Source organism: Gavia stellata, chromosome 14 (genome assembly GCF_030936135.1).
Source record: "Gavia stellata isolate bGavSte3 chromosome 14, bGavSte3.hap2, whole genome shotgun sequence".
In the NCBI taxonomy this organism is placed as follows: domain Eukaryota; kingdom Metazoa; phylum Chordata; class Aves; order Gaviiformes; family Gaviidae; genus Gavia; species Gavia stellata.
Genome location: NC_082607.1, coordinates 20,187,448 through 20,210,014, shown reverse-complemented (window position 1 = coordinate 20,210,014; position 22,567 = coordinate 20,187,448). Strand labels below are relative to the sequence as shown.

The 22,567-nt window shown below is 38.5% G+C and overlaps 1 protein-coding gene across 2 annotated transcripts in view; it reads right to left on the bottom strand.

Moving 5' to 3' along the window:
• Window positions 1-533: 533 nt before the first annotated feature.
• The window catches only part of TMEM164 (transmembrane protein 164), a 39,024-nt gene continuing 16,990 nt past the window's right edge, over window positions 534-22,567 (bottom strand). The window contains exons 2-6 of one of the 2 annotated variants that reach the window (XM_009808919.2): window positions 22,105-22,154; window positions 20,196-20,262; window positions 11,807-11,885; window positions 2,089-2,189; window positions 534-1,692 (exon numbers count right to left, since the gene is read on the bottom strand). In XM_009808919.2, coding sequence (XP_009807221.2) covers window positions 1,486-1,692; window positions 2,089-2,189; window positions 11,807-11,885; window positions 20,196-20,262; window positions 22,105-22,154 — 504 coding nt within the window. In that variant the 3' untranslated portion in view covers window positions 534-1,485. The remainder of the gene's footprint in view (window positions 1,693-2,088; window positions 2,190-11,806; window positions 11,886-20,195; window positions 20,263-22,104; window positions 22,155-22,567) is intronic. The other variant, XM_059824455.1, reaches the window with a different exon arrangement.

Genomic DNA, 22,567 nt, shown 5'->3' with positions numbered 1-22,567 from the left:
TCCAATGAATTTTTTTTTCCCCTTAGAAAAGAAAAAAGTCAACCACTTCTCATTCTTACTTTTCCTTCTTGAGGTATAAATGACTGTACCTTAACTTCAGAATATATCTTCAGGTGATCCAGCTGGAGGAGGTATGATGGTTTTGTTTTATCTTACAAGTCACAGCTTTGACAACACAATGAATCTATAAATTGCAACGAACTTTTGTACAACAAAATTCCTGCAGCCCTGGAACACAACAGTCTGCATAACAGACTCACAATTAACTAGCTGGAGGAACACACTCAAGATTTCCCATCTTTCTGCCCAACAGTTTCTCCTCTAGCCTTGGAAAATTCGAACAGGTACACACAGTTTACTATTTATCATTCTGCCTATTACATCCTGTTCTCCAAAAGACACGCTGACAGGAAGATTTAGTCATGCTAGTAAACTGGAACACTTTCTTTTCAGTAGAGGCCTGCACTGATTTGATGTTCCTTTTTATATCTGTATTTTAAAATTGGTATACAGAATGTATTAGAGCTGTCAAGAGACAACATGACTTCATTTTGTTTCTTCACTAACCACTCTACTGAGGATCAGTGTAGAACACAGAGGAGGAATGTTTCAAAAGCTAGTAAGTAAAAAAAGAAAACCCAGATGTTTACATTGGACTTTGTATCTCCACTCCCTCTCCAGTCTAAGCTAAGTAAAAAAAAAACATTTTGTTCAAAGTCAGGTCAGAACACTGGATGAAATATCTTATCGTAGCTTATACGTAACATGGTCTTTTGAAATTATTTCAACATGGTGATTTTCCACTCACTCAACTAAAAGCATCTCCAAAGCATCAAGATCTGATGGGACTTAGCCAGCTAAATATTTATCCACAGCAGCTTAGAAATCAAGTAGTCAAAAAAAAAAAAAGGTTTTTTTTGAATGAGTTATTGTTCCCCAACATTTTCAACCAGCTTAAAGAAATAGAACCTCAGTGTTTTCCACTTAAGGAGTGGGAGATTAAGCGTACGTTTCACTGTGACCATTTTGCAGCATTCAAGTGCTAAGAGTTAAGCCAGGATGAAGCACTTCAACATGTGTTCTGTTCACATCAGCGGAGTGTTGCAATTCAGCTTTATTTCCTATCCTACCATATAAGTGTACTTATATTTAATGGAAAATAAGTCAAAACGAGGTAGCACTGCCACTCTCTTTGCTGGAATGAGATCCTGGCCTAATTTTAAACGGTGGCTTAGCAAGATTCTACTGTAATCTACACAAAATGTATAAAACACGAACCTTTTCCAGAATAAGGCCACTAATTTTGCCACTGGCAATAGGCAGTGAGAAACAGCAGTTAAAAATACCCTCACTTGATTACAGAGGTGTTTTTGAGGCAATAAACTGTGGGGAGAAGTATAAACACATTGTCCTCTCATCCCTCCTCTTTGTTTTCCAGTATAAGTGTCTCTGCTTCCTGTATGTACTGCTCCGTGGGGAGAAATCTCAGTCTATTTTCTTAGCTGGGAGTCTAAGCAAGTCCACGCTATATTTAAAGATGGGGACAGCACTGTAAAACAGTAGGATTACAAGCTTTCCGTGAGTCATGGTCATGACAGTCTGATGTCCAGATGCCCAGATTCGATACCAGGGCCCATAAAAAGGATCTGAGACGGCTGGGCACAACATGTTGTTCAAATTCACTTCTGTAACCTGAGAAAGTGACAACAAATTTATAAATTAACAATATTCTTGTGTTGCACTGATTCAGACACCTAAAACGGTAATTTTTGAAATTACCGTAACAATCAAAAATGTTTAGGTGTCAATCCTTTGTTCAACACAAGTAGGGCAGTTTTCCGCAGGAAAGCAGATCCAAATTCAGTTGTTCATTTAATAGATGGATTTATGCAGGTACATAACCAATTTATTAAATCTTTTACCGATATTTGTGAGATATGAGATACAAATGCCCATTAGAACATGCAATTAAAAATCTGCATGCAAGTAGTCTTATCCATGTATATCTGGACACTTTGAAAAACTAGTCAGTGTTTTTACTTTGAATGTACTTGCAAACTATCCGTTTATTAACCTGTGTTTACTTACCAATCCCAGAATCTGCAAGATGCTAAAATGATACACAAACATAAACCCCGTGGATAAAAGAGCCCACCAGAAATTGCAGAGTGGTTCTGGAGTGTAGATACCTGGAAAAGAAAGGAATACATTAGTATTCAGCTGAATTGCTGTGTCCATCAAACACTCATGAATAATCCTCTCCTCCTCCTCTGTGGATGTTAGGACATCTGGCTTTAGCTGATAACCTACTCAATACCATTATAGTAATTAATATTTGAGCGCCTTATTTCTTACCTGGAGCGTCCTAATCAGTTTCTTCCCTCCTTCTGGTCCAGCAGTGAAATGTACAATATGTTACCTCATTAAGCTTGCCTATTTTTCACCAACACCAGTGATTTTGACCTCATTCTTCCTTCTACCACAGAACTAAATGATTTTAAAATACAGTAATGGTATACAGTGAATCTTAAAAAGTCAGGTTATTTATAAACGCCTGCTTCTTATGGGGACTATGACTCCAGCATGCGCCAAACTAACCTAAGTAGTGGCAGTTCCTGCACAGCGCTGTATTAGCATAGCCTAATTGCCATTTCCTAATTTTATGGTTGTTCAACAAAGTAACTTGCACCGATAATGCTTAGGAACAGAAAAGCTGTATAAAGTAGTCAATCCATTAATGACAGGCCGTCCTTTTAAATGAAAACCGCTGTGGAGATATTTTCAGATATACGCCGCAAACAATTTTATAATCAGTAGATATCACAGATACTGTGAAATATTTTTTCCCCTTCAAATGAAGTAGCAGGTATCACATTATTCCTGGGTTCACCTTTCCTCCTGAAACTAGGCTTGTCAGTTTACTGACAAAAAACAATGTCACGTGATCTCGAATGTACCAAGGAAATCAGATCTAATAAAAGTACCCTTAGATGCAAGACTATTTTTGGAATTAAATATTCAAACATCATATGGTAAGAACAAAATCAGTTTACAGAGTTCAAGACTCTTATTAGCAGACATGAAAATTTCAGTGTAAGATGGGGGGAAAAATATTATTTTCCCTACACCTTTAATAACTTAACCTAAGGATGCAAAAGAAAAAGATGCACAATGTCATGCTGCTCAGCTGCTATAAGAAGTTGCAGAGTTTCAGATGATTATAAAAATACACTGGCATTTTTTATCTGCCTTTGCTCTCTGATCCATTAGATATTATTAAATATTGGAACAGGTATCCAGTACTCAGAGGATAGCTTACAGCACAGAGTGCAATATTCATATTAGCTTCTGCTAGCTAGCACATTCAGTAATTACCAGGAAGATTCAACAGACTTCAGCATATACTGTACAAGGCTACTGGGAACTCAAATAACTACGCGTGCATAGCTAGCTACAACAGAACTCGCCAGACTAAAGCTGGTATGAGTATGCCTGTGTATGGTTTCATATGTAGAAAAAGGCAAATAACTGCTGTTAATTGCTTTACCGCCCCACCATATAATGGTGCATCCCGTCTCAGGTTTAAAATCCCTAGAGGACCGCTTTCTCAATCCCTGTTGCCCTTTTACAATTCTTTCCTGCACAGTTTTCTTCCATAGGTTGTACCCATCGTGCCAGTTCAGATTGATTTTGCAGTAGCTACCCGAAATAATCTAATTTAAATATCATTTTGTAAATGTTACAAATTCAAAATTACCTACACTTTATTGTCCAAAACTGTACATCTATCCATTGTCCACTCAAAATAACATAGCTTCTCTGTTGCTAGTCAACAGAGAGTAAGAAGTTTATTGTCTGCTTGAATGACAGCAGCACACGTGCGCCCCGTATATCACTCACTGACTTTAATGAACAACAATATTACTGTAATTACCCAAGACACAACTACACACCATGTTTTACTAAGCAAGCTATGACTTGGTGCAACCATGATAAATATGAGCAGAGAAGCTACTCTGAAAGCATAAGGCAGCTTTTAAGATTTCTTATCCAGTGGGTCGGTGAAGGTCAGAAGAACTGTCTGAACTATAAGCAAAATCCAAAGGTAAAAGTGACCTCTACAAGTGAACTCTACATGAATGACTTTAAGTGGACTGCCCTACAGGTAAAGGGAAAAAATTCACAACAGTCTAATTCTTCGAACATACTTAGCAAGCGTGATCTAAAAGCTGGTATCCTATTTAGAAAAGGGTACAGGAGACTTGACTTAAATAGCAATGATATTCATTAAACTCCACTGGTCAAGCTATACAGAAACTCTTTGTGCTCCCTCCTCAGCTGTAAACATCGTTTGACTTGCAAAGGTTTTTTTCCATTGTCTTTGCACTTTTAGGTGCGTGTTTAACCTAGATGCAAAACACAAAATAAAATTTAAATAAGGTATCTAAAACAGCTCCCAGGAACTGGCAGAGTAGTGCTATACCAAATTTGGTTTCACGTGAACTCACCTGGTTGGCAGTTGCCTGTGTTATTTCAAAAGTATTTGATGAAGCCTGAGAACAGATGGTAGTAGTCTAAAGAGGTAAACACTTAGAAAAGCTAGAATCCAGAGACCTTGATGTTTGGGGGACTTACAGCGCAGGTAGTATATAAACACTAAAATAGACAAATGAACCCAGCCATGAAAGACTGGAGGGAGAAAGCAGTCATTAAAAGATGAAGGAAATTGCACAAGATGACAAAACAGATCAGTGGCATAATTTGGCTTTGAACCCAAGCTTCTCATGTCCAGCTTCAATCTAGTCCGGGAATCATGTTTCAGAAGTCACTCAGGAGAGCTGTTCAGGTTCCTCCAGCAAAGAATTTCACACTGCTACATCCTCCCTCTGTTGCAAAACTTCAAAAAAATATGTTTGGAACTCTCATCCTCTACAGACTTTTGATCTTGCTATGTGATAGAAAAATCCTTCCTTGCTAGACTTTGCAATCCTGAAAACAGTAGTGTGATTTTTCAGCAGTATCATTATTTGTACATGAAGGGACGAAGAGGAAACAATGACCTCCACATGAAAACTTTTCAGAGAGCTCTGGATTCCCAAGTGTGCTTTAGGAAACGAATTTTAAATTCATACCTGGGATATTTTCTGTACATTTCTCATTAGATAAATAATCACTATAGATTTTATTACTCTATGGTCCCGCTATTCAACAGATGACTGTTTAACAGAGCAGTGCGGTCTATTTTCTGTAGCACACGGTCTGTTAACAGAAACATACAAACAGGAAAATTGAGACCCAGCTGAGCGGTTGTTTGAATGGCCTGTGTTGGCTTTGGCAAAAGCTACATGCTGCTTGCATAGGAAATCAGTTTCAATAGGTAGCAGAGAGTTTTGCTCTCTATTCACTAAAGATCACAGGCAATTCTTATATGTTAAGCACTTTCAAAAATCTAATCCAGCTGCCAGTCTGGCACTACTCTCATTCTTAAAAATGCTCACGCCCCAGACAGTTGAGACCATTCCAGATCAGGGTGATCCAAGTAGGCTGTATATTTGCTCTTGTGTTGAAATAGCACAGCAGTGGATATTTCAGTTTAATTTAAACTTCGTTATTTCAATAGCATTGATAGGAAGGACTTCATACAGATTGAAGAGTTTGGGGTTCATTATCTGCTTCTGCAACAAGAATTTGTTGAACACGTCAAGTGGTTAATTTTGCCATCTAGGAAATGGAAGCATGGCTTTAAAAATCTAAAGAACAACAAAGAGACTCAATTTCTTTTATACTGCTTCCCCCCCCAATAGCTTGTGCTAGTTCTAGTGTTCTTATGAACTATTATTTTAAGTTCTCAAAACATAGGCTTGTCAAAATTTGAACGTAACTTAATAGAAAGTAATATTCCTTTTGTATTTCTGTGAAACATCATGCAGGAGAAAATTACTCCTTTGCTTGAATTAGAATCTAAATATAGTAAATTTTTTTAATTTAGTAGGGTGTTAAAATAATCTCTTTTTCCTAATTAATGTCTGGCTTTCATTCCCACTACATTTGATACAGCTTTACCAGTTTTCCAGCCCAGCACACTCTCCTTCAGTAGTCTCACAATTAGAGGTAGACCTGCTAAATCCAAAACTCAGAGCAACTATTACAATTCCTTCATTTTCAAGCTTATAAAAATGTGAGGGCAAATTTATTTCCATTTTATTTCCCTTGATCAAAGGGTTAATTCTAGTAGTGTGGCCTATTGAGCTAGCCTAGAGACCAAACTTCCTTTCCAGGGGAAAACAGGAAAAATGTTCTCAAGAGGGTGAGCCTGAAATCCACTGTTTCCCCTACAGCTGTTCTGAATCTATGTGCGGATTTCAAAACACCACCTTCTGCCAGGAGATTTCTATTTCCCTGAATGCCAGCTACTGTCATCAGAATCAGCTCAGACAGGGGTCTTATATTACCTGCTGCTTTCAGGAACCATTTTTTATATTCCATAAAGAAGCAGCAGCAGTTCTTCCTCTTCCTTCATATAGTAGTAGTTCTTCCATATACTGGTACATACCCTTCTAAACTTCTCTGCCTCCTACAGAGAGAGAGAAGTCTTTAACAGACCTTGGACCCACTCAGAGAATGCCACATTAACTTCCTTATTTAGTTTTGTTTCGTAATAGGCCACCATAGTTTCAAAGGAACTGTAACTGCCCAGTGCATAAAGCTCAGACGGTCACACAAGAAAGACATGTCTCCTCCTCTTCCTCTCCAGCTCTCTTAAATCAAACAGTATTATCCTGAAACGATCAAGCCACAAGAGAGACTGCAGCATGAGCCTGCAGCCAGAGCAAGAGCACACATCTCCGGCTGCTGAACAGTGCCCCAGGTACCCTGCTGCTCGAGGGGCCATAGTACAAGCACGGCTGGACACTGAACCAGGCATTTATGTCCAATACATGGGATTCAGGAGATAGAGAAAAGCTGGAATAGGAACATGGAAGCTGCCAGCAGGAGAATAATACACAAGAATTGACAGGTCTCTAAGTAATTAAGAGTTTCAGTGAAAGAGCTGTACCACATATTATCAAGTATTTCAATGAAGATGGAGATAAACTAGGTTTATGACTACATAACTACATTCAAATATACAGTGATTTTTTTCCTGGATTACTACTAAGGTATATAATAAAGCCTGTTTTATAACTCCATTTAAAAGCTAAGGCAAGTTATTGCTAAATACAGGTAAGTGTCACAAAGTGGGGAAGTGGCTGAGAAGGGGTACAAGAGCTAGGAATGTCTTTAAATATGGTAATCCCTCACTCTTGCCAGCAAGTCCTAACAGCCAATGGAAAGCACAAGTTTAGATCCCCAATTGCTTTAATTGCGCTTTCCTAGTTTACAGCCACAGGAAAAATGATCCTTTCGTCTGTACTTGGTATCTGTGTTCTACTTAGCCCAGCTTCTCATTAGGTAAGAAACACCGCACTGCCCTTAAGAAAGCTGGCTGTACAGAGCTGCTTCTGTCCACCTTCTGAAGTGCGACAGAGGCATGCTCCATGGTGTGGGGGGGCGGGGAATAAAAATCATCAACTTCTGTGGCATTGTCAGAAAATCAGTAGAACTTCATCTCTTCTGATGTCACTTTTGAAGACACTTAGATCAAAAAAGAAAAGGGCTTTATGATTTGAGTCAGAGTTTCTTTATTGCTTATAAAGATACAGCACTTGCCTTATAAGCTGAAAATTCTGACTCTACTCCCAGCAAACAACTCACCTACTGAATTATTTAGGGTGTATATGTCTGTCCACTTGTGCATAGCTGTACAACAGTGAATCAACTCTTAAAATACATGGGGCCAGACCACAGGACTGTCCAGAATTTGCAAGGCCATTACTGTCAGTTTTAGCTCCAGAAGAAGATTCCCCCCTCCAAAAACGATACAACCAAATCCATTTTCTCTCTCCACTGTGCGGGCGACCTGCATTTGCACTGAATTCTGAGGACCTGCATAGCCATTTTGACCCGAGTGGATGCTGGAGACTCTCTCCCCCTGCAGGCTACGCTGTCAGAACCACACAGCTTTGCAGTGACACCAACACAAAGGCCTCTGATTAACAATACCTGATATCCTGGATCTTCAGGTACAGCTGTTCACACATCAGATTGCTCCTTAAAGTGACAAAATCCTAAAAAAATTCAACACCAATATCCTTTTCTACTTCATTAAGTCAACTAAATAATGCTGGGGTTCTCAAGACACAAGAAAGATTATCTCCTGAGCTCCACTGCTAGGGAGCTGCTATAAATTAACCCTTATTTCAAACTGTTGTGGAATTATACCATTTGCTCGCAACACTCAGGAGCTAACAATTCCACTTTGATTAAACTTCAGTATGATTTGAAGCTCTGAAATAAGGTGCACATCTAATCTTGTCAAATCCATCCGAAAATCTGACTAAACTAGCTTAAGGACCAAGACAGTCAGGAATTGTGAGTCTCTAAGGCTGATGCAGAGCAAACTAGATTTTTTTTTTAATTATGTTAACAGTATATAGTTAGAAAAACTAAGTTGTCCTGAACACCACTGAACGTCTCCAATACCTTGATCCTAGAAGGTCAGGTTAACGCCCTGTTGAAATAGTTGTGGCAGTTTGAGACATCACGCTTCCTCAGCTGCCATCTCCCTAAGCCTTGTATCAGCAATATGTATCCAGTAGCATAAAGTAGAATTATGTGAGCATACTCATAAGCTTCAGAAGACCAGCTTAGTTGTAGATGAAAATGGTTTGAGGAGTTTTTCAATGAAGGGGTTGGTTCCACGGTCTACATCTGCGCTGCTGTGGTTCCTGTCTTCTTCCTTCCACCTTGACAATTCATTCATGGCACATCTGTTTTGCCAATCTTAGCACTCATTTGCTGCAACAGTAAACCCATCCAGAAGCTACACAAGCATTCATAGTTTTTTGTCAGGGAAGCAAGGGTCTCATCTCCTAAGGACAAGAGAAAACAGTGACCTACAGCTCTGGTTCAGCCTATCCAGCTATTTCAGGAATGCTCTGTCCTGCCCAGATGCAATACTGTAATTTTGGCAGGGTTCACAAGTGGTACAAGGCGAGATTCATTCAGCAAAAAAGTTGCCAACTGCAGATCTGCACTACATTTATTTTGCATGAGAGCCTCTTCTTGCAGCCAAGAAAGATCCGAGCCATAGTGCATAAGCATTTATTTTGTCTAGCCCGGCATGCATGTGTATGTATACATGCATATGTGCACTTGGAAAGAAAATACGTTAGAAAGGGAAGTACAGAAATTTATATTCACTCAGTACAGAGGGGAGGGAGGGGGAAGAGGAAGAGAGAAAGAGGTCTTAATCCTTAAGAGAGAACACATCCTTGAGCTTCAGCGAGTTCACTGTGCAACACTGAAGCCTGAGTTCTGAACCTCTCTCTCATCAATTTGATCCTAAGCATGGTAAAGCCCCCACACTTACACGGAGGGGGGCATGAAGGTGATGTTGCCAGTGCAACGTGACCTGTCTTCACCACTGTAATGAACATCAGGGAGAAAAAGAAAATAAGTGACTACAGCCCTTGCTTAGTGTCATCCAGTTTCCTTTCAAAAAGTAAACACTTCAACAGGTAATTGAATGTGTGTGAATGACTGGTATGATATTGATTAGCATGTCAACAAACTTGTTCTGTACAGAATGAGCATCAAATCAACTCTGCTTCAGGTGTTCTGCTCAACCCTCCTTTGAGAAATGTTAATATTACAATTGAGATCCTATTAAGGCCATCAGTAATACTGGCAGATTCCCAATAAGATTGAAGTAGTATATTTTTCCATATACAATCCATTCATTTTCATTTTTCCAATTTTACTGCCCTTCACTTACTTCTCCCAATCATAATCCATAGATTAGCTGATGGAAATTGCTATTTAAAATACAGAAAATAAAGCTGCATGCTGATCAACGACAGTGATTAAATAGCAATTTTCACAAGATATAGTTAGGATAAAGGATAGTGATCTACTCAGGAAGCACTTTAAACAAAGGTGCTAGCCTAAAAATACTGTTAATATTTTGTCATTTCACTGAGTAATTTCTCCATCAAAAATCATACATTAGGTCTCCTCTGGCACCTGCGGTAACTACCAAAAAAGTCCACGGGTGTTTTGCTAATGAGGTGTTACAGTCAGTCAGCTGCATAAGAAATTGAACAGTTACTAGTTACACAACCTAGGGCAATCTCAATTGATGTATTTAGCCCACAAAGTTCTTCTAGAAATGTCATTGCTCTCATGTCAACATTAGATGGCAGCAAATACCAGTAAATTAATAAAGGACAAAAATTTAGAAAACGGGACTATGGTGACAACTGTACAACACAAAGCCCTTCAAACTGCAGATACAGTCCTATCAGCCCCAGAAAACAGGTGCTGAAGAACCCAGAGAACCTCTACTACAAAACAACCAAAAAACCAACCCAACACAACCAAAGAAAAAAGCACCAAAACCCCAAAGGAACACATCAAGTGACATCCAAGGCCAAACTTTAAAGCAAAAGAAATAAATGTCTTAAAATGAAGTTATACGGGAACTTCAAGGCCATCAAAAGAAGTGATTTAGTGACATCGCAAGAGCTTGGTTTGTCATGGCCTGCAGTCTACTACATGGCTGGTTACACTTTCTCCCCCCTCTCCCTGCCCTCCTCCTGCAATGATTAGGAGTTTGTGTAACTTCTACAACTGTACTGCACTTTAGCATTATTTGGCAGAATGTTAAGACCTCAAAGATGGATTAAAATTAAATGTGGCTGACATATTTCTCTGGTAAGAGAAAGAAACAGAATGATCTTCTGAAGCACGATACTTCACTGTTTCCTTTGGATAATTTTCATTTAGTTTCACTCAGCAGTGAAAAACGAAAAGGTTACAAACCTACAGTGAAATAAGTGTGAAGGAGTCTAAGTGACTGCTGGTATAAAATACAAACGGTTCACCCGAATGGAAGAGGCTGACTATGCTTGTATCCCATTGCTTGACATCAAATCCTCAGGGTTTTCATTAAAGACTACTGAACATCTGGACCACAAATTATCATCTTTTGTTGCCTGGATGAAACAGTTTAGCTTTGCTAGAAAATGAAGCTGGAGGCATGTCAACGCTAGAGGGGGGCAGAGCATCACACCAGATGAATACAGACTGCATTCCCTTCTAAGGGGCGACAATTAGAAAAATCACTGGCCACTGGAACAATTTGGGATTCCCAGACTTACTGAACTATTATGGTATAAATGAATGCAAAACAGTAATCTTGTTAGAAGAGATAACAAGCAAGCTAGTTCATGTCACTAATATGTGTCACTGCATTTCATTAGAGCTTCAGAATTTCAGGAATTTATCTAACTAGCCAACTAATATTTACGTGGGGATATAATAGTAATTATTTTCCTGATCATTTTAAGTTGCAGTACTTCTCAAGAGGCATCCAAGAAGGAAAAAGTCTTAAAAATACATCCCATCAACAACTTAGAATGTTGCAAGATGGCAGAGATGCTACTCAAGAAGACAGTGCACATTATGCCAATACGTTCCTGATATCACTTTGGGCAAAAGACCTTTTTTTTATTCCCATTTCAGTGTCTGACACAAGGCTTTGTCACCTGGGTTACAACTCCAACGTAACACCAGAAACTATTAAGTAACAACATAGAGAAAATCAGTAAAAAAGAGTAAGAGTAAAGTCTAGAGTAACCACTAAGCACAGCTTTTTCATTGCATGGGACCAATTCAATACGTATAGAGTAAATTGCCAACCTACCTCCTTTCCGCAGCAGATAGATGGGCACAACATAAAGCATCACATGCTGGATGTAATAAATTTCCATTTCAAATGGAAGCTGTGGAATAAAGAAAATATTTGTAAGTGTTTTTCATCGCTAGCAACTGAGTTACAAGGAACCATTCTCCTTATGACCCATGACAATCCCTTCAGTTCAGTTACTTTATCACCTTTGTGTATTAACAAAGAGATTACATTAACGGTCAGTGCTTTGAAAGTGCAGCTAACTGTACCCATTCCATTCCCCTTGCCACAAACGCAATGCAGCACTTCAAATAAGACAATTCTCAAAATTAGCCAGAAGCACAACAATGAAGGAATAACATAAGATTGCTCTTTTCCCCTTCTTAACAATGCAAAACCCTAAAGTAATCAAACCAGAAACTACACACACCCCATATGACAGTAGCCTATTTAGAAAGAAAAGATAATTGCTACCTTGTGAGTGATAGAACTCTATAAATGAGATCTTTTGTATCTAAAGAATATAAATAAATATATAAAAGTAATTACTGAGGAAGCCTGTGCAAAAATCAAAAGACCTGATTTATAGCAATCTGCATGCACATGTGAAGCTGCTAAGCTTCACCAAATATAAAATATAAAATAACCAATGTTTTATTGGTTTTAAAGAGAAGCTGCAGAAGGATGTATGTAAACAAGTTACCAGTTAGTAGTAGTAGTTAGTAGTAAATCAGGTATTTCTCACCTGCTGACAATTTTTGGGAAATTACAATTAGTCATTTGTGTGTTTAGTTGAATTCATTTTACTTCCTAGAGAAGAAGTCAGACAGACTGTGCTACAATAGTACTGTGCTAAAAATAATTTGAACTACAACTCTTGAGTTTAATTTGAGCCTCTTAATCCAGACCCAACTAATTCTAGCTCTTTATCAGTTAGAAAAGGTAATGCACTGTATTTGAAAGTTATTCCCATCTGTAAATGCCTTTGCCCATATCTGTTTGTTAAACTTAAGCAACACATTTAAAACTGAACAGTAGTAGAAAAGATTCAAAATTCAGAATTCAACTTCTTGCTGCAGCTCACTTACAAAGCTGAAAAGACATACTTTTCCATTATTTTTCAGAAGTCAAAACTGGACAATACCACCACACAAGTATGAAATCTCACCGGACTAATGCAAAGCCATTAGCTTTGGTTCAAATGCAGACTCACTTTACTATTCTACAGGCTAAAGTGAATCCAGACGCCAAGTCCTACCACTGTGGCTTGTCTGTTCGGAAGAGGGGAAAAAAAAAAAAAAAGCCTTCCTTTTCTATTATTGTTCCGAGACACTGAAGTCATAGCATTGAAACAGAAACATTACAAAAATTTCTACATCAACAGAAGTAAAGAGGTTGAAACAGAGTTTGGTTTTCTTCCTAAACAGCAGTCAATAAACAGCTGGTAATTCATATAGTGATCTTTTAAATTCAGCAACAATTCTTATATCCTATTTTGAATGTAATAGATGCTAAAACCAACAGCTGGATTCTGCTAGTCGTGGCATCCCCCAGCCAAACACTATCAGTGTCCTGATTGCAACCTCCAAGATACTCAGCCAACTCCTGGGAGACTAAGCTAAAAAAAAAAAAAACTTCCATACAATCTGCTGGGTTATTTTATTCCAAGTATTCTGCATCAAAACATAAACCCAAGCAAGATAATAGTATGCAAAAGCAAGAACTTCAGAAAAGGTTCAGATTCAGGATACCTCACAACTTCCATGCTGTCCCTTGTTGAAAGACACAGAGGGCAAAGTGAGAGAATCAAAATTATTTGGAAAGAGGCTAAAGCAGTTTTCCTAACTGGAGAAAAAACTGTACCTCTCCCAGTTGGAACAGGTACACTTCAGAAACAATAGCTCCTGGTAGAAACAACACAACGTGAGGCACGCACTCCTGCTAAGGAGCATTCTCTATTTAGTATCTGTGGTTTCACAAGGGCTTCTACGCTCGCTCAGTTGTGCGGGTCAGTTACACAAACACTACGCTCAGGACACTTCTGAGAACAGAGTAACAGTTGTTTTGCAGCAGTAGTGTTGACAATATTTTTTTCGTGTAAAACAAAACATCTTTTTTTCACTATAAAAGATTGCTTGTTCTGAAGCCTGGCTAATTATGCAAGTGCATTTCCTGGTATAGAGCTGCAAAAGCAGAATTTCTGTACAGCCAAGCACTCAAGTTGTACAGCCAGGCTACATCAAACAGGAAAAGAACAAACACAAAAGGTGAACTATGAAGTTGTACTGAGCCACTGACTCACCTAGCTCTAAAGGTCTTGTCTATAAATTGTTTTATCAATAAGACTCACTCACAGCTAGCAGATAGGTACCTTTTACACACAAAGAGAAACTGCAAGTAAAGACAAAGTAGAAGGGATCACCCATCAATCTAGGATTTAAAGAACCTCTTTGAGAAAACAAGTAAGTGCTTCAGCAAGTGGTAAACTTTGAGAAATTAAAAAAAAAATCAAAGCAACACTAACTCACAGAACAAAGTAAGTCAAAATATTGAGTTGGTCCCTCTAATAATATTTGACCATAGGCACCTGTGAAGGCCCCATGTATTTAAACCCAGACTCCAACAATCTCCAAAGTGGACCCTCTTCATAGGCGCCAAGACATGTCCTCTCCTGTCAGATGCCACTGTGGAAACCTAGCAGCCGCTGTGAAGAGCAGTATTTCCCCAGTAACAAACCACTGATGTTCTTGGTACATGTCTTAGAAGAATCAGAATCCGCACCTGCTACCAAAGGCAGTATTAGCATGCATGAGCTATGTAACTAGCTAGAGTTTTTTATAAAAAGAGCATCTCTTGTGTTGACAGTCTGTAGAGTGAAGACACCACAGAACCCAGGACTAGAAATAATACCCTGCTACAATGGTGGAGGGGATCACAAACATAACAAAATAAGAAACATGGCTGTATTTACACTAGTATATGAATTCCAGGAAATCCAGCTAGGGCAAGGCTCCAGGATTCCAACCCATGATTTACCCAAATTCTGACAAGTTTTAAGAGAATTTTTTTCTTGGTGTCCTGGTTTTGGCTGGGATGGAGTTAATTTTCTTCATGGTAGCTGGTATGGGGCTGTGTTTTGGATTTGTGCTGGAAACAGTGTTGATAACACAGGGATGTTTTTGTTGCTGCTGAGCAGTGCTTACACAGAATCAAGGCCTTTTTTGCTTCTCACCCCACCCCACCAGCGAGCAGGCCGGGGGTGCACAAGGTGTTGGGAGGGGACACAGCCGGGACAGCTGACCCCGACTGACCAAAGGGATATCCCATCCATACGACATCATGCTCAGCAATAAAAGCTGGAGGCAGAAGAAGGAAGGGCGGGGGGATGTTCAGAGTTACGGCATTTGTCTTCCCAAGTAAGCGTTACACATGATGGAGCCCTGCTTTCCTGGGGATGGCGGAACACCTGCCTGCCGATGGGAAGCAGTGAATGAATGCCTTGTTTTGCTTTGCCTGCTTGCGGAGATTTTGCTTTACCTATTAAACTGTCTTTGTCTCAACCCACGAGCTTTCCCACTTGTACCCTTCTGATTCTCTCCCCCATCCCACTGCGGGGGAGTGAGCGAGCGGCGGTGTGGTGCTTGGTTGCTGGCTGGGGTTAAACCACGACACTTGGCCTGTCAGTACAGAGGATGATGCTCACCGCGAGAATCAGGAAAAGGCATTGTTCAGTGCACTGCTGATCTCAACTGAATGCATTTGTTTTGACTTTTATCAGTGTTTTGAGTATTTGACTAGCACTATATTTGATGTTTATTGTGTCTCATAAAAAGGCACCACTGTCTTCTGGTCACTCAATTTGATTATACAAACCAGCTGAAATGAATGACGCAATGGACACAATCAGGTGTTTGTAGAGTCAAGTCTACAAAGAGGAATTATATGAGGTAAATAATACCAATTTCAGAAATAGCATTTTTCCAGTTCCTCTAGAGATAATATTAGGACTACATATCACCACCAGCAGAAGGTAGATTTACATTACCAAATAAAAGTGCAATTGTAGACTCCACATACACACCCGTACCATTTTAATGCACACAGCACAGGTAACTGCCGAAAGATGCAGAAACCTTGGCTTTAGCATTTACCAGCAACCAAAGCACAATCTCTCAACAGCCCCCAATGTGCAACTGTTCCATAATTTTCCTTGTGCCAGTTAGATTAAGCCAATTTAGATATGACATAACGTGCTACCATAACCTATTCCATTTTGCTGTGTAGGCACAGGCATTTCAGGCAAACTATTTAGTACAGTGAATTAGTACCTTAACAGTCAACAGAAATGCAGTAGGCAATGATCAGAGGCGCTACACAGAGCGCACTGTAAGTACTGCTCAGAGTATGATACTGTTCCTAAAACAGACTTAGAATGCTACCTCTCAAGCCAAATAGTTCTAATAATAGAATACAGCAGCTTCTGGAAACATTAAAACTGCACCACCTCAGCTGTGTGAGCAGAGACAGCAAGTCCAACACCTCCGGGACATGTCCTGTTTTTTACTTTATCTATATTAACATTTTCAGGACATCAGTTTGCAAAAAGAAAACCACTTTAAAACCAGCGGAAAGAGTTTCCTTTAAAGTTTGATTAATGCAATACGAAAGTTCAAACAAAAACAGTTACTCTCCAAACACTTGGAGTATTTGTGGCAGTTGAGTTAATTTAGTTGCATAGCTAGGTTATCAGGACCTACACTGTATTCCATATAATATAAATACAGAGGAAAAAAAAAAATCTTTCTACTCCTTTATATCTTCTTATACCTTTCTAGGCTCCCACTTGGGAACCTAACAATCTGATTCCCTTAGCATCTTCCTCTCCTCTATTTACTTAAAGGTCATAAAAGATTAGCCTGTTTTCCATGTGAATTATTAATGCTGACCAAGAATGATTTGCATCATGAGAAAGGAATAACATTATGAGAGACAATTAAAATACCCTTTATTTCTGAAAGGGTAATAAGAACTCACAAACATTAACTGAATAAGAAACAAACTGTTTTGTCTTTATCCAAGGATTATTCCAATGCACAAAAATTAAATCCATCAGCACATTGTAAATAATGTTGCAAAACTGGAATATTTAGTTGCCAAATAAATACAAGTGGGTGCCTCTGTTGCTCAAAACTGTTAATCGTTGGCACCTCAACATCATGCCAAGGCAGGAAAATATTTTCTTGGAAAGGACAGAATAGACTGACCTCATCTTTCAGACTGCATTTGGTTTTGGAACACTCTCCCAGGTGCCCATTACAGTCCAACAAGATTTTTAATGAGTATAGTGTCACTGAAAGGTTAAAACAACAGAAGGCAGAAACTTTCTACTGTAGTTTCAATGAATATCTCAACTCTCCATTCCACTGGCAACAGCCAAATATTTAAGAATAGTTTTGAAATGACTGACTTTCTAAAAAATTTTAACAGATACAATGTAAGAAAATGGAAAATGTCAAATTATGCTAGAAGCTTCCAAAAATTTCTTTTTCAGGATAATTTAGCATTGAATCGTATATACAAAAAGAACACTTACAGTGCATTTAAGTATCATAATTGGTAGCAAAAATGTGACCCTAACAGACTGCACCACAAAATATTGTAAGAGGTGTTCCAGAAATTACTTTGAACAGGTTAACACTTAGAACCAAAATCCTGACACCCACTAGTTCCTACCTAAACAAACGTCCATCAGCTGGTGAAGTAATTATTAGCTTTCATTCTCTATCTTCTGCCTCTTGCCCCTTTCAGATTATTGGTATGTACAAATAAAACTGCACATCTAATATTTTCTCCTGCATCTCACTGCTTTCATCTCCATAATGATACACGATTTGCTAGCTAGACATGCCTACTGCTGAACTTGCTAAATTAGCAGGCTTCTCCAAAAAGAGCCTAGAGCTCAACAGTAATCATCTGCTGCCTGTAAGATAACTACCAGGCAATCCCCATGGAGGAGAGAGGTTTAGGAGAATGTCAGCTGACGACAATGAAAACTACCTACCAGACAACATCCAGCTGCGTATCAAATAACTCATAAGGATAAAACACATTTTACACCATGAAAGGTAACAGCAAGGCATTTCGGTGCTTACAGCAATACATCCGTTTGGTACAACCTCTTAAAGTGATAGGAGGCAATAGTCTCCTGCTTTCCAGTTCCCACTGACCTCAGAACTCTCTCTGCCCCAGACAACATCTCCTTCCTCACTTCTAAATTAATAGTTGGGTTAAGTGCCCAATGTTTCGTGCTCTTTGTGCCACACACTACATATTACAACTGTTTACAGGCATAACTAATTATACAAAATTTTTGTATGAAACATACACACTAAAATATATGTCTTAGAATATCATGAAACTGAAATTAAACAGTTAAGGCATACAGACGCAATTACTGACTGAATCAGAAGTTTTTCACTTAGATACTGCAAACCAGAGCAGACAGCATGGACAAAATTATTGCAATATTTTGAACTTCCTACTAAGTTTTAAGATACCTTTATTGCTTTCAGGACAATGTCAGTGTAAACAACTCTGCAAGTGTCATTGTAGCAGAACGTGTGTCTAACAGGAGAGAATCTGGGTCAAAGCAGCAGCGCTATAAAACATCACCCACATTATCTTGTGCCAGAAGAAACACTGAAAAGAGAACAGCCTAGCAATCAGCTGTTAGGCCAAAAATATCCTAAAGTGTATTTATTCCAAAAATATTTGCTCTTGGACATTATCCTTTGGCTTCTCTATCCCTAATTAAGGAGAGAATTGTATAAGCAGTCTGTATTTTTCCTGTTTAATCACCACTGCCCTAATATGGATGAGATCTATGATAATGGCAGAGAAAATACAACCTAATGATTTATTAAGTATTTCAACAGTTTATCCTTAGAAGGTTACCCAGAAAAATCATTTTGTTACGCTAAAGTTTGTATTTACTTAAAAACTAGGTAGTTTGAAATACAAAATAAAGAGTTCTCCTTATCAGGAAAAAAACACTTGTTTTATTCATTTGATGCCCCTTCAGCCGTATCAAGTTTTATTAAAATATAATTGCAAACGGCACATAAGATGTTATACTATAGAAAAGAATATATGTAGTTACCAGATTAGGAGGGGCAACGTAGATCTTTAAAGAACTCTAGGGTTATTATACTACCAAATCCACTGAAATCTGAAAAATGTGATCCAACCTCCTGTGCACGTGTGTGTCATGCTTTACAGAAGATTGTTTTTAACATGTAAAAGCCCACAGATATATTACCCTCTCTCCCGTAACTAAACTGTGTGTCAGTGCAGATTTTATAGTCTTAAACAGGGGAAAAAAAGAAACCATTTGCAAGCTGACAATAAAACTGTCCATTTTCAGATCTCCTAGCTACCAGTGTGGCCAATCAACATAGCGTATCATGCATGAAGTTCAATACAGATTTTTATACTTAATCTTAATAAGACAGTCAAGATTTGCCAACTGACAGCCATTAACGAGCATTGTAATAGAGTCTGAAGTCCACAACAATTTTGTTAATAATACAATTAATTCACATGCTATATGGATATAGATACAAGTACTTTATCCAGACACCACAAACACATAAATTTAAGTGAACTCTATCTCAAAACAGACATTTAAATAACTACAACAACAGATTTTTGCAAATAAGTAAAATGATAAAAAATGGACAAGCAGGTAGGCATATATGTATATATACACACCCCCTACATATGCATGCATAACAGCTCTTAAAAATAATCCTTAGAAATATTTCATATGGCTCAGACTTAGGATACTTTTCTTACCATTAACTCTAGATAGGTTTAAGAATCTTACTAGTGACACCAACAGGCTAATTTTTTGTCCAGGAGATAGGAGTTTTATAGCAGATTTGAAAACTTGGATGGGAAAAAAGAAACCTGCTGTGCCTAATCTTGGGGGAGAGAGGGTGACAGCCACCAACAACATTTGGCATTTTCCATGCCTGAGGAATCTTACATTTACATATAGTCTGAAAAGCCCGAAACTGAATTTTGACCACAGGCCACAACACTAACCTATAAAAGCCTCTTTCAAAGCCATTAAGTTTTCTCTCCATTTAAAGGCTAGGATGGAATTGACAAAGTAGTTTTTTCGACACTTAGAATACAGCAGTGTTAGCTTTCCACATTGGTTTATAAACACAAAAAAAAAAATCCAAGAGTGGTATTTTGGCTCCATTGTAGCGACCTGTACCAGTAATCTACGGCCTGGTAAAATGAACTTTAAAAGGCCAAACAAAGCAAAGGTCTAACATCTTTCCAAAGAAGATCTCTTAGAAATGAAAAAGGAGAAAGAAAAGTACAGTATACTCACCAGGCGCGTATTAACAACAGGAAACAGTAATGCCAAGAGGGCCCCATTCAGCATATGCATCTGCAACCTTAGAAAAGGGATGTGGTATTATTTTCACAGATGCAAATAAAAATGCAATGTTTTCACATATTTTATGTAGTATCTCTTCAATAAAAGGTAGCAAGAGATTTAAGAAAATTCTTTTGGTTTGAATTTGAATAAAGCCACTGTTAAATGCAATAATCAGACACTGTTAAATGCCATTTACCAGGACAAAAACCTCTCTTTAAATACACACTTAAATAATTTCCTAAAGTAGGACTGCTTTCTGTAATGAGCTTTGGATTCCTAGAAAGCCTGGACTGCCCATTTGTGTTAATCCTGTTCATGATGCAAGCTGCTAAATATTTGGAATTTTGCTGTTCATTTGTCTTTCAGAGCTTAAAATAGTGTATTTGATAAAGGTTTTTCCTCCTGTCTAACTCTATAAATGTACAGCTTCAAAGTAAAGCTTCAGGAATTTGGAAGAAGTCCCTTAAATCAAAGAAGAATTACATTTGTCAAAATGCAACTGCAAGTCCTACGCAAAAAATAAGGCAGGAAAGTAGTATTATAATACTGTATTTTGTACAGCTTTCAGCCACCTTTTTCTGAACCACTGTTGCATCACAAGAATACAAAAATAGTTATCAGTACTGTTTCAGTCTACTTTACCTAAGACCCAGAGTAAAGAATAAACTGTCTACAACCACTGCCTGTCATAAACCGTTAGGAATTTAGAAGTAACTTGAGGCAGAAAAAGGTATTACAATTTCAAAACAGTTTTTCAAATGTAATTTGTATGCTGTCAGGGTGTTAGAAAACAGAAAGGCTTATTCTGAAAAACAACAAATATTGTGGCCTCCACTGTGCAACCAGTCTTTTGCTAATGCACAGTAAATCCAGGATTTCCTGAACACCAGACACACTTTTCACATTCTCTGAGATGCAGGCTCTAACACAGTATCTCTGTATTCAGCCTACTCGCTGCCCAAGTAAGGAATGGCAGGAAAAAGTTAGAGACAGACAGTAGCAGTTCCAAAATAATTCATGAGGCATGCCCCCAGCATCATTTTTCCAGTCACTCCCTAGACTAAGACAAGAAAGAGCTGAGTTAACTGTCAAGGTAGCAACTACAGCCATTCCTGGTTACCATTCTGCCTGGGAAGTCCTGTCACCCTCCCCACGATATGACCCCTTAGCTGCTTACTGGACCCTCCTGCAGTAGCCCATTAGAGCTTCCTGCACATTAGAATCATAGAATCATTTAGGTTGGAAAAGACCTTTAAGATCATCAAGTCCAACCGTAAACCTAACCCCTAAGCACCTCATCCACACGTCTTTTAAATCCCTCCAGGGATGGTGACTCAACCACCTCCCTGGGAAAATCTTGTGGTTCCTAAAGTTAGTAATAAACACAATATTTTAGAGAAAATTGCATTGATTTGAGACATACTCAAGTCAGCAAGAATTTGCTCTCACTATTCAACTTACATCCACCATTTTAAAACTACACCCAGACTGTATGCATGGCCTTCAGTGAAGCCCAGTTATTAATTTTTAGTGAGGATAATGAAAAGGTACAAGGCACATGACATAAATCACACAAGCCCATACGTTAATCTGCAGAAGATGCCTGCATTCTCATCTGTTACTGAGCTAATGCATGTTGCTAAGCAAGGCCAAAACCACCAGTACAAAAGAGCCAAGGGTATGTGGCTCAACACACCCAATTTAAGCCCTGACCCTTCTCAAGGTGTCATTTTTCAATCCAACCAATATGCCTTTCCAACTGGATATATATCTTAATATTTTATGACTTTTAAGCAGTGATTAACTTCTAAAATACATTATGCAAGTGGACAGAAATATAGTAAAGAAGAGGCATTACCTGAAGAGAATCATTGCAATCCGACATGGAGGACAGGCAAGAAGAAAAATCTGAAATGTTAGAAACAAATTTAAATTAATGATATGATCTCTCTTAGACTCCATTTTCTGTATCTTTCTTTCCCAGTTCTGTATGTCACAAATCATTTTTAACCAGAAGAACTGTTTTACAGCAGAGCTAGAAAAGGCTAAAAATCTTGAGCAAATTAAAAGGTCTCACATTACCTACACAGAAAAGGATTTAAGCAGGATAATCAGCATCTAGGGTTCGGCTTCTGCCAGTGCTTGAGAAACAAGTCAAATTCTAGCCTATTTGATATTGTCATTATAAAAGGTCTCTCATTAAGCGTATTATTGTATTACCAACCATTTTACTACAGCAGCTCCTTAGCCCTCCATCACGGTAAGGTCCTTGCTGTGCTAAAGACCCAGCATTTACAATGACAATATGTCCCTTCACTTTA